At 37.3% G+C, this 12,851-nt stretch overlaps 1 protein-coding gene across 10 annotated transcripts in view; it reads right to left on the bottom strand.

Moving 5' to 3' along the window:
• ABCC9 (ATP binding cassette subfamily C member 9) overlaps positions 1-12,851 on the bottom strand; it is a 142,435-nt gene that overhangs the window by 27,137 nt on the left and 102,447 nt on the right. For all 10 annotated transcript variants that reach the window (XR_009009709.1, XM_057556561.1, XM_057556565.1 and 7 more), the window contains 2 exons: positions 11,930-12,087; positions 8,102-8,194 (listed from right to left, as the gene is read on the bottom strand). Coding sequence is in view for 9 of the 10 variants with exons in the window: in XM_057556561.1 (XP_057412544.1) it covers positions 8,102-8,194; positions 11,930-12,087 (251 nt within the window). In the remaining variant the exon portion in view is untranslated. The remainder of the gene's footprint in view (positions 1-8,101; positions 8,195-11,929; positions 12,088-12,851) is intronic.

Below are 12,851 nucleotides of genomic sequence, written 5' to 3'. Positions count from 1 at the left end.
ATTTGAGATGAACATCAAACACTTTACTGTGACAAAGTGCTTTGTCTGGGGCTCTTCTCACTCTTCCTTTAGTTTGGGGATATTGCTGCAGATATACTCTTAAAGAGTTTGTAAATGGAGTTGGCAACAATCTGAAGCAGCAGTGAAAGGGGAGGGGTGGAAATGCAGCGAACATTCTTTCTGTGTGTTTCTATTTGGCAAGAACCCTTCTGTTTTCCTAATGGAAACTTTGACACACTCAGTCTGTATCTTTTCATCCACATCCAGCTCATCTTTTGAACATTCTTAGACCTTTATTCTGTCAGACCAAAAAAAAAAATCAGGAAAGGTCACTGAAATCTCAGTCTAATTTAACTGTGATCCTTTGGTGGTAAACTACTTGAGGGAGTTCACGGCTGCCTGTGAGTACACCACGAACCCTGAACGCAGGGGAGGAAAGCAGCCTAATCAGTAAATACGAACTTTCCAAAGCACTGAGGACTCTGGGGACTCTTACTAGCCTGAAAGAAAGGAAGAAATAATGGAAAAGAATGTATTTGATTCTTAACCACAAGTTACCAAATGTAAAGATTCTATAATTTTTTTCATGGTAGCAAAACTTTCCCCACATTGTAAAACTTCCTTTGGTTTAAAAGTGCTGATATTGGTGGTACGTTATATTTACTTTAAAAATGAACCCTGGAAGATCTAAATCTGGATGAGTCTGATGCATGTACTGCTACATAAAAGTTGGGTTGTCTTTCGTGTCTTCCAATCATCATTCACGTCTTAGGTGTCATGTAATAGTTTGTCTTTCTTATAGCTCTCTAGAATTTTCCTGATGTAAAATTAGAAATAGTCAAGCCAAATTCTGCTCATGTGTCTGGTGAAGAAGGTAAGTGAAAAAACTAAACCTTGACTTTTGATCAAGTTTCTCTTTCATGCTAAATCATCATTTCCTTCAAGATGCTTTATGTGATTCCAGTCCTCAGCACTCTCGGAAAATGACCTGACCTTGTTCTTCACGAAGAAAATAGAGGCTGTTTTCTGTTGAACCCATCAACTCTTCGACCAACCAGCTTGCCTGAATCCGGTCACTGATTGTCCCCCACCTGCCATGTTATCCCATCCATTTTCTCTGTGGTATTTATCTCGGTTAGAAACAAAAGGCCATGTCTTTGGAGTCTTTCTATATCCGCAGCAAGAGTAGCACCTAGCATGTGTTCAAAACTCAAATAAATTAACTTGAAAGGACTTGTTTGGTGAAAAATGTAATTTTTAATATGGTGTACTTATGAGTACCACTGGGCATTGCTGGCTACTATTAGAACATAAATCTCATCTTAATATCTACATTCAAAGTCAATAAATGGTTTTACTATCTCCAATAAGAGGAACTGCACACTCTGATGGGAAAACACACCACTGTGGAAAGTATAAATGCTTCACAATGAAACCTAGGTAGATTTATGTAGAAATTCTGTGATGCATGTTGTAGATGGTGGCTGTATCTTTATATTCTACTTTTTGCCTCAGTTATATGTATATATATACATATGTGTAATACAAATATTTCTTAGGTTAGAAAAATCTCTAATTGAAATCAATACAGATCACAACTAACTGCTGAACAATCATCTAAAGGAAGACATTGGAACTCACCGAAAGAGATACCTCATATCCAAAGACAAAGGAGAAGCTGCAATGAGACGGTAGGAGGGGTGCAATCACAATAAAATCAAGTGCCATAACCGCTGGGTGGGTGACTCACAAACTGGAGAACACTTATACCACAGAAGTCCACCCACTGGAGTGAAGGTTCTGAGCCCCACGTCAGGCCTCCCAACCTGGGGGTCCAGCAACGGGAGGAAGAATTCCCAGAGAATCAGACTTTGAAGGCTAGCAGGATTTGATTGCAGGACTTTGACAGGACTGGGGGAAACAGCGACTCCAATCTTGGAGGGCACACACAAAGTAGTGTGCGCATCAGGACCCAGGTGGAAGGAGCAGTGATCCCATAGAAGACTGAACCAGACCTACCAGTTAGTGTTGGAGGGTCTCCTGCAGAGGCGGGGGGTGGCTGTGGCTCACCATGGGGACAAGGACACTGGCAGCATAAGTTCTGGGAAGTACTCCTTGGCATGAGCCCTCCCAGAGTCCGCCATTAGCCCCACCAAAGAGCCTGTAGCCTCCATTGCTGGGTTGCCTCAGGCCAAACAACGAACAGGGAGGGAACTCAGCCCCACCCATCAGCAGACAAGCAGATTAAAGTTTTACTGAGCTCTGCCCACCAGAGCAACACCCAGCTCTACCCACCACCAGTCCCTTCCATCAGGAAGCTTGCACAAGCCTCTCAGATAGCCTCATCCACCAGAGGGCAGACAATAGAAGCAAGAAGAACTACAATCATGCAGCCTGTGGAATGAAAATCACATTCACAGAAAGATAGACAAAATGAAAAGGCAGAGGACTATGTACCAGATGAAGGAACAAGATAAAAACCCAGAGAAACAACTAAATGAAGTGGAGATAGGCAACCTTCCAGAAAAAGAATTCAGAATAATGATAGTGAAGGTGATCCAGGACCTCGGAAAAGAATGGAGGCAAAGATCGAGAAGATGCAAGAAATGTTTAACAAACACCTAGAAGAATTAAAGAACAAACAAACAGAGATGAACAATACAATAACTGAAATGAAAAATACACTAGAAGGAATCAATAGCAGAATAACTGAGGCAGAAGAACGGATAAGTGACCTGAAAGACAGACTGGTGGAATTCACTGCTGTGGAACAAAGAATGAAAAGAAATGAAGACAGCCTAGGAGACCTCTGGGACAATATTAAATGCACCAACATTTGCATTATAGAGGTCCCAGAAGGAGAAGAGAGAGAGAAAGGACCCGAGAAAATATTTGAAGAGATTATAGTTGAAAACTACTCTAACATGAGAAAGGAAATAGCCACTCAAGCTCAGGAAGCACAGAGAGTCCCAGGCAGGATAAACCCAAGGAGAAACACGCCGAGATACACAGTAATCAAACTGACAAAAATTAAAGACAAAGAAAAATTATTAAAAGCAACAAAGGAAAAATGACAAATAGCATACAAGGGAACTCCCATAAGGTTAACAGCTGATTTTTCTGAAGAAATTCTATAAGCCAGAAGGGAGTGGCACAAGATTTTTAAAGTGATGAAAGGGAAGTACCTACAACCAAGATTACTCTGTCTGGCAAGGATCTCATTCAGATTCAACAGAGAAATCAAAAGCTTTACAAACAAGCAAAAGCTAACAGAATTCAGCACCACCGAACCAGCTCTACAACAAATGCTAAAGGAACTTCTCTAAGTGGGAAATACAAGAGAAGAAAAGGACCTACAAAAACAAACCCAAAACAATTAAGAAAATGGTACTAGGAACATACATATTGATAATTACCTTAAATGTGAATAGATTAAATGTTCCAACCAAAAGACACAGGCTCGCTGAATGCATACAAAAACAAGACCCATCTATATGCTGTCTACAAGAGACCCACTTCAGACCTAGGGACACATACAGACTGAAAGTGAGGGGATGGAAAAACATATTCCATGCAAATGGAAATCAAAAGAAAGCTGGAATAGCATTAATCATATCAGATAAAATTGACTTTAAAATAAAGAATGTTACAAGAGACAAGAAAGGACACTACATAATGATCAAGGGATCAATCCAAGAAGAAGATATAACAATTGTAAATATATATGCACCTAACAGAGGAGCACCTCAATACATAAGGCAAATGCTAACTGCTATAAAAGAGGAAATCTAGAGTAAAACAATAATAGTGGGGGACTTTAACACCTCATTTACACCAATGGATAGACCATCCAGACAGAAAATTAATCAGGAAACACAAGCTTTAAATGACACAACAGACCAGATAGATTTAACTGATATTTAGAGGACATTCCATCGGAAAACAGCAGATTACACTTCCTTCTCAAGTGCACATGGAACATTCTCCAGGGTAGGTCACATCTTGGGTCACAAATTAAGCCTCGGTAAATTTAAGAAAATTGAAAACATATCAAGCATCTTTTCCAACCACAGCGCTATGAGATTAGAAATAAATTACAGGGGAAAAAAAGTAAAAAACACAAACACATGGAGGCTAAACAATGCGCTACTCAATGACCAAAAGTAAAAAACACAAACACATGGAGGCTAAACAATGTGCTACTCAATGACCAAGAGATCATTAAAGAAATCAAAGAGGAAATCAAAAAATACCTAGAGACAAATGACAATGAAAACATGATGATTTGAAACCTATGGGATGCAGCAAAAGCAGTTCTAAGCAGGAAGTTTATAGCAATACAATCCTACCTTAAGAAACAAGAAAAATCTCAAATAAACAATCTAACCTTAAACCTAAAGGAATTAAAGAAAGAAGAACAAACAAAACCCAAAGTTAGCAGAAGGAAAGAAATCATAAAGATCAGACCAGAAATAAATGAAAAACAAATGAAGGAAACAATAGCAAAGATCAGTAAAACAAAAAGCTGGTTCTTTGAGAAGATAAACAAAATTGATAAACCTTTATTTAGCCAGACTCATCAAGAAAGAGTGAGAGGACTCAAATCAAAAAATTTACAAAAGAAAAAGGAGAAGTTATAATGGACACTGCAGAAATACAAAGCATCATAAGAGACTACTACAAGTAACTCTATCTATGGAATAAAATGAACAACCTGGAAGAAATGGACAAATTCGTAGAAAGGTATAACCTTCTAAGACTGGACCAGGAAGAAATGGAAAATGTGAACAGACGGATCACAAGTAATGAAATTGAAACTGCGATTAAAAATTTTCCAACAAACAAACGTCCAGGACCAGATGGCTTCACAGGTTAATTCAATCAAACATTTAGCGAAGAGGTAACACCCATCCTTCTCAAGCTCTTCCAAAAAATTGCAGAGGAAGGAACACTCCCAAACTCATTCTATGAAGCCACCATCACCCTGATACCAAAACCAGACAAAGATACTATAAAAAAAGAAAATTACAGACCAATATCACTGATGAATATAGATGCAAAAATCCTCAACAAAATACTAGCAAACAGAATCCAACAACACATTAAAAGGATCATACACCACGATCAAGTGGGATTTATTCCAGGGATGCAAGGATTCTTCAATATATGCAAATCAGTCAATGTGATACACCATATTAACAACTGAAGAAGAAAAACCATATGATCATCTCAATAGATGCAGAAAAAGCTTTCGACAAAATTCAACACCCATCTATGATAAAAACTCTCCAGAAAGTGGGCAGAGAGGGAACCTATCTCAACATATAAAGGCCATATACCACAAACACACAGCAAACATCATCCTCAATGGTGAAAAACTGAAAGCATTTCCTCTAAGATCAGGAACAAGACAAGGATGTCCACTCTTGCCACTATTATTCAACATAGTTTCGGAAGTCCTAGCCATGGCATTCAGAGAATAAAAAGAAATAAAAGGAATACAAATTGGAAAAGAAGAAGTAAAACTGTAACTGTTTGCATATGACATGATACTATACATAGAGAATGCTAAAGATGCCACAAGAAAACTACTAGAGCTAATCAATGAAATTGGTAAAGCTGCAGGATACAATATTAATGCACAGAAATCTCTTTCATTCTTATACACCAACAACGAAATATTAGAAAGAGAAATTAAGGAAGCATTCCCATTCACCACTGCAACAAAAAGAATAAAATACCTAGGAACATACCCAAGGAGGTAAAAGACCTGTACTCCGAAAACTGTAAGTCACTGATGAAAGAAATCAAAGATGACACAAACAGATGGAGAGATACACCATGTTCTTGATGAAAATGACTATACTACCCAAAGCAATCTACAGATTCAATGCAATCCCTATCAAATTACCAACGGCATTTTTTACAGAACTAGAACAAAAAATCTTAAAATTTGTATGGAGACACAAGAGACCCTGAAGAGCCAAAGGTATCTTGAGGGAAAACAATGGTGTTGGAGGAATCAGACTGCCTGACTTCAGACTATACTACAAAGCTACAGTAATCAAGACAATATGGTGCTGACACTAAAACAGAAACATGGATCAATGGAACAGGATAGAAAACCCAGAGATAAACCTATGCACCTATGGTCAAGTAATCTATGACGAAGGAGGCAAGGATATACAATAGAGAAAAGACAGTCTCTTCAATAAGTGGTGCTGAGAAAACTGGACAGCTACATGCAGAAGAATGAAATTAGAACTCTCCCTAACACTATACACAAAAATAAACTCAAAATGGATTAAAGACCTAAATGTAAGACCAGACACTATAAAACCGTTAGAGGAAAACATAGGAAGAACACTCTGACATAAATCACAGTAATATCTTTTTTGACTCACCTCCTAGAGTAATGGAAATAAAAACAAAAATAAACAAATGGGACCTAATGGAACTTAAAAGCTTTTGCACAGGAAAGGAAACCATAAACAAGACGAAAAGACAACCCTCAGAATAGGAGAAAATATTTGCAAATGAATCAATGGACAAAGGATTAATCTGCAAATATATAAACAACTCATGTAGCTCAACATTAAAAAAACAAACAACCCAATCAAAAAATGGGCAGAAGACCTATATAGACATTTCTCTAAAGAAGACATACAGATGGCCAAGAGGCACATGAAAAGATGCTCAACATCACTTATCATTAGAGAAATGCAAATCAAAACTACAATGAGGTATCCCCTCACATTGGTTAGAATGGGCATCATCAGAAAATCTACAAACAACAAATGCTGGAGAGGGTGTGAAGAAAAGGGAACCCTCTTGCACTGTTGGTGGGAATATAAACTGATACAGCCACTATGGAGAACAGTATGGAGCTTCCTTAAAAAACTAAAAATAGAACTACCATACGACCCAGCGATCCCACTACTGGGCACATACTCAGAGAAAACCATAATTCAAAAAGACACATGCACCCCAATGTTCACTGCAGCACTATTTACAATAGCCAGGTCATGGAAGTAACCTAAATGCCCATCGACAGACAAATGGATAAAGGAGATGAGGTACATATATACAATGGAATACTACTCAGACATAAAAAAGAATGCAGTTGGGTCATTTGTAGATACGTGGATGGATCTAGAGACTGTCATACAGAGTGAAGTAAGTCAGAAAGAGAAAAACAAATATCGTATACTAACGCATGTATGTGGAATCTAGAAAAATGATACAGATGAACTGGTTTGCAAGGCAGAAATAGAGACACAGATGTAGAGAACAAATTTATGGACACCAAGGGGGGAAAGCGGGGTGGGGGGTGGTGGTGGGATGAACTGGGAGATTGGGATTGACATACATACACTAATATGTATAAAATGGATAACTAATAAGAACCTGCTGTATAAAAAAATTAATTAGTTTTAAAAAAGAAACCAATACATGTTTGCATTTAGCACTGCAGAAAGATATACTACTTTAAGATGTTGATTTTCTAGAGTAAATGAAACATTCAATGATGCCACCTTCTTTTCTGATTTTACCTGAACAGGGAAAACAGGGTCAGGTAATTCTTTGTGTATTAAGCAAACACTCTTGATGAAAAGCTTGGGATATTACTCTGTTTACCAACATTCAAGAAAACTGATTAAATCCTAAAATAAATTTGGTGTAATAATATTTCTTTTATTATTATTATTAATACATTTATTTTAACTTCTATGTTGGGTGCTTTTCTGCTAACCACTGTGGTTAATGTTTACATGCATTATATCAATTAGTCCAACAAGCATAAGAAGCAAAACTGATTTCCCCATTTCAGAGATGGGGCTAAGGAATTTAAAAGCCTGGTCTAAATCCCACAGCTAGTATCCTTCCAACATGACGCTTAATTCTTTCTTTATTCTTACTAAAATTTCAAAAGATTAAACTCTGTGATCATTTACTGCCACGTTTTTCTTACTACTAGTTTAGAACACGGCCACGCACACAGCGGGCATCCAAAAATGGGAGCAATGATCAGTTATATGTAGGTAAATATTTGTTGATGATGTAACTGCCTAATCAACAAAAGGAAAACATGTTTACTCACCTAAATGCCCGAATAGTGGTGAGTCCTTCAGCGGTTTCTGAGAAGTGGCAAAGCAGAGGGAGCTGGGTAGTATCATCAAGTTCCTGGAGATCCCTAGGACAGAGACAAGTGCAAAAATAAACCTCGCACTTCTTCAGACTCAAAGACTACTGCATTCATTCTAAATTAAGGTTATTATTTGTCATCGCAACGATTTTCCTCTAGCACTCAATTAACAAGAACTTCAACAGCTTACAATCTAAAGAGGAAGAGAAAGATAAGTACGTATAATAAATACGGGTCCAGGCTGAATATTATGTGTTGTACAAAAATATCAGCTTTGTATCACAGCTAAAGTAAACTGTTATGGGGACACAGAGGAATGAGCAATTAATTTATATGTAGGAGATGGGAAATATTTTCTTTGAGCAGGTGGAGATTTAGGCCAAATCTTAAGCATGCGGAGGGCTTCAACCAAACAGACAAGAAGTGCATTCCAGTTGAGGGAACAAACAAGAGCAAGCACAGAAGACTAAATAACTGGCAAGTTCAATCTGGCTGGTGCTGGAATCCTTTGTGTTGTAGTGGGAAAAGGCTGGAAAAACAATGCGCAGGGCTAGACTGTAGAAGATCCTGGATGGTCTGGGAAAAAACACTGAGGACTAGAAATAAAATGATCAGAGCTGGGTTAAAGCAACATAACTTGGGAGACAGTGTAAAGGATGGAAGAGAATCAGTGAGTAAAGATAGTCTATGTAAGAAAAATTTTTAAAAGTTCTTAATTATTGTGATGTGGGTGAAATTTAAAATAAGGGGAGATTGTGAGATAGCCTACTAGAAGTAGCCTTCTAAACTGCTACAATCAACTCGTAGCAGAGTGAATAAGAGAAGAGAGCCGCACAGATATAGAAAACAAACTTACGGTTTCCAAAGGGGATGGGGGGAGAGATAAATTAGGAGTTTGGGATTAACATATACCCACTACCATATATAACGTAGGTAAACAACAAGAACCTACTGTATAGCACAGGGAACTATACTTAATATCTGGTAATAACCTATAATGGAAAAGAATCTGAAAAAGAATATAAATATATGTGTGTGTGTATAACTGAATCACTTTGCTGTACACCTGAAACTAATACAACATTGTAAATTAACTATCCTTCAATTAAAAAATAAACTAAAATGAAAAAAGAGAGGAGAGTCAAATATGACTTAGTAATTACTCAGCAGCCTTGGAAAATGACAGTATTATTTACCAGGATGGGGGACAGAGAATAAAGATATTTGAAGAAACAGGTAACGAGTTTGGCTTCTGCCACAATGAAATTGAATCCCTGCCTAAATGGAACTTGTATTCACTGGTCCTCCGAGTGTAAATATATATTTACAGGTATATAAAGCACTCAATGAATGTCTGGTGGACAAATGCCTGAATAGGACCCTTTCCATAAAGATGCACACTCATGATAACTTTTTAAATCACATAAGCTAGCCTTTCTAGAAAATAGGCTAAGATTTATACACACATTTCAAAACATGCCTCTTTTTTCTTTTCAGCCTTTTTTCTGTCTTTCTTGGGGTCTTTGGGGTCGAGGGAATGAGAGTAGCAGTGCTAACATTCACCTGCCAGAGTCAAGGGAACTGAGTACATTGTTAACGTAATCTTCAACTGTTACATAATCTTAGGCCATTCTGGGTTGCCTGTGTCATCCCACAACCAAACGCAAAGTCTTTTTTTTTTAAGTTTCTAAAATGGATTTACTCACTTCAGAAACTGCAGTGAGGGGAGGGAAAGAGAGAGGGGAGGAGGAGGATGAATATGAAGGAATGTAAAGAGTCTGCTATTTTTAAACAGAAAAGTGGCTATTTGTAAATTTGACGCAAGTAACAGTTGGTCACTACATTGAGGTTTGTCATGAAAGGGAAAAAATGAGGAAGGAGGAAACTCTGCTTATAGGACTGTACTTTATGGAACCAAAAAGGTGAGGGTACGGCTTGATCTTGTATTCTTGTAAGCAGGAAATGCTTACTTACAGAGCTAACCACACATGAGGTCTTTGACTTCAGATATTCAAAATTTCATGGCATTTCCTGTAGCTAGTGCCCCACCTTCATTCCCTTTGGTGTTTACAAAATAGTCTGTTAAACTGCCTGAGCTTTCTAGCATGGCTGAGTCCTGCAGAACCTCAACATCTAGAAGGGTCTTTTTGTCTGTGAGATTTAGTATCATGTGGTCCTATTTGCAAACTTTCAGAGAATTTCAAATAAGAATGGCTTATAATCCATTATCAATGTTCATCCTTTAAAAATAATTCATCCCCTGCATATTTTAACTATCAATGTTAATGGATTATTCTTACTTATAATGAACAGAATTCACAATTCAAATTTGTAATGAACTAAGAATATTTGCCTGGCTTTTGCACTCAATTTGTATTGCCCAGGAGTGAAAACAGGCCCAAATGAGTATGAGATTGAAGTAAAACATGACTGTTGAGTATCAGTGGTGAGAAGGCAAAGTGAGATTTGGAAACAGCCAGCAGAAATGAAGTATCTGAACTTTTCTGCCCCTCCAGCAAGCAGCATCAACAATAATACCAGAAAACAAAACAAAACAATAATACCAGAAGAAATGAAAGAGCGAATTTAATGGCTAGCCTCTTCCTTTTGGTCTGAATTTGCTACAAGCAAAGGGAAGAGACTAGGGATGAAAACGCATACCTAGATTTAACATAGCATTTGATTTAACATAACATTTGAAGGATCCTAATTCACAGCCCTGAGGGAGAAACAACTATATATATATATATTTTTAATTAAGAAATGTTGCAGATATATCCAGAGGTTCCCAACTATAATCTTGCCTTTTCTTGTTACCTGATGTTTTTCATTTTCCCTGCACTCAAGTCCTATTAAATCTTTTCATTTTACTGAATAAACTCAATATCTGTCTTCCTATTCCAGCACTTGATCCACATATAAGGGTTACCTTATTTATTTTTTATCTTCCCAAGAGACTAAGTTTCTTGAGAATCGTTCTTTGCCATGTTGATCTCTTCCTCTGCCACATGGCTTACACAGTTATTTACAACACACAACGCTTGATAAGTGTTTGCTGAAATAAAGTGATTACTGCGATAATATAAAATTTACTGTATTTTTTAAAGCATGGACTTCAAAGTTAAATTGGAAATTTCAAAACAACTGGTACTATATTTCACTTAATTATTCAACATCTCAGCAAATGACAAATCTTATATTAACAGAAGAATTTACAATCCATGGCTATCTTTTATTTATTTGGCTGGATATTCAAGGGCGTGTTAAATGATGCAATCTAAAAATTTCCAACCTCTTAAAGTTACAGCACTCCTACCAGACATTCGAGATTCTCTACTTTTATAGTTATCACTCTGATTTATCTCTTTAACCTCTTTTTACTTCTACTAATCTTTTATGGAGTGCATTTTACTCATTTGAAAATATTTTACTTTTTTTCTCCCCACTTGTGGAATATAACAATATTAAATCACTTATCCTTTGGGACTATATTTGATTTCATAAATTTTCTGTCAATGCCATGTTCAGAAAAAGGACAATGGAATGAAAAATTGGGCTCAATCCACTTGTTAATATAAGTCCAGAACAATGTAAGGCTCAGATAACCAATTACAGAAAGAAAATATCTCTTCAAATGAAACATAATATCAGGATAGGTTTCAACAAGTGAAATTAGATTTCATTTCCAAATTCCATACCTTATCTTGAAAAATGTTACAGCCAATCTGGATCACAATCAAATACATGGGCTTTTGAAGATGAATAGTGCATTGTTTTACTTACTTAGAGGCCACTCGGAAGTATTTCTGGATAAAATAAAAGGCGACCCCAAGAGGCACAAGTGCAACCAGGAACACAGGGGTAGCATAAGAAATCATGCCAATGGCAGACACGCAGAGCAGTGTTGAGCGAGTTAGAGATTCCAAAGTTGGAGGGATATGCTGTTAAAAAGGTGGTTTGAAAGGAAAATGTTTTAGCTCAAATAAAACATCGGTTATAAGGCAACAAATCATTAATTTGATTTACTTTTAGTTTTTATAAATTTATTTATGTTATTTATTTATTTTTGGCTGCGTTGGGTCTTCGTTGCCGCACTCGGGCCCTCTCTTGTTGCGGCAAGCGGGGGCCACTCTTTGTTGCGGTGCGCGGGTTTGCAGTGGCTTCTCTTGCTGCGGAGCATGGGCTCCAGGCACGCGGGTTCAGTAGTTGTGGCACACGGGCCTAGTTGCTCTGCAGCATGTGGGATCCTCCCGGACCAGGGTTCAAACCCGTGTCCCCTGCATTGGCAGGCAGATTCCTAACCACTGTGCCACCAGGGAAGCCCCCAAATCATTAATTTTATATTAACATAGTTACATAATTAGTTCCAAAAGTAGTATACAAACATTTTCATTATAAGCAATTCATCACTCCTTCAACTTCACTCACTTCCCATTGTTTATCCATCTACCTATCTACTTATCTTTGGTCAGTTATTTACCTATCTACCTATATATCTTGTGGGATTTTATACAAAATAGCACTATACTCTAAACCTTATTTGTCCATTTGCTTGTTTTGTTTTACTGCACAAGATGGATTGTAAGCCTTCCCATGCCACTATATGCAAATCTATTTCTTTTTAACAGCTGCATAGCATTAAAAAACGTATTTAGCTATTCCTCTATTAATTTAATTTAATCGCTTGCTCATATTCTTTGCACAT

The sequence above is a fragment of the Balaenoptera acutorostrata genome, chromosome 11, assembly GCF_949987535.1.
Source record: "Balaenoptera acutorostrata chromosome 11, mBalAcu1.1, whole genome shotgun sequence".
Lineage (NCBI taxonomy): Eukaryota > Metazoa > Chordata > Mammalia > Artiodactyla > Balaenopteridae > Balaenoptera > Balaenoptera acutorostrata.
The sequence above is the reverse complement of the archived record's forward strand: the minus strand, read 5'-3'. Positions and strand labels throughout refer to the sequence as shown.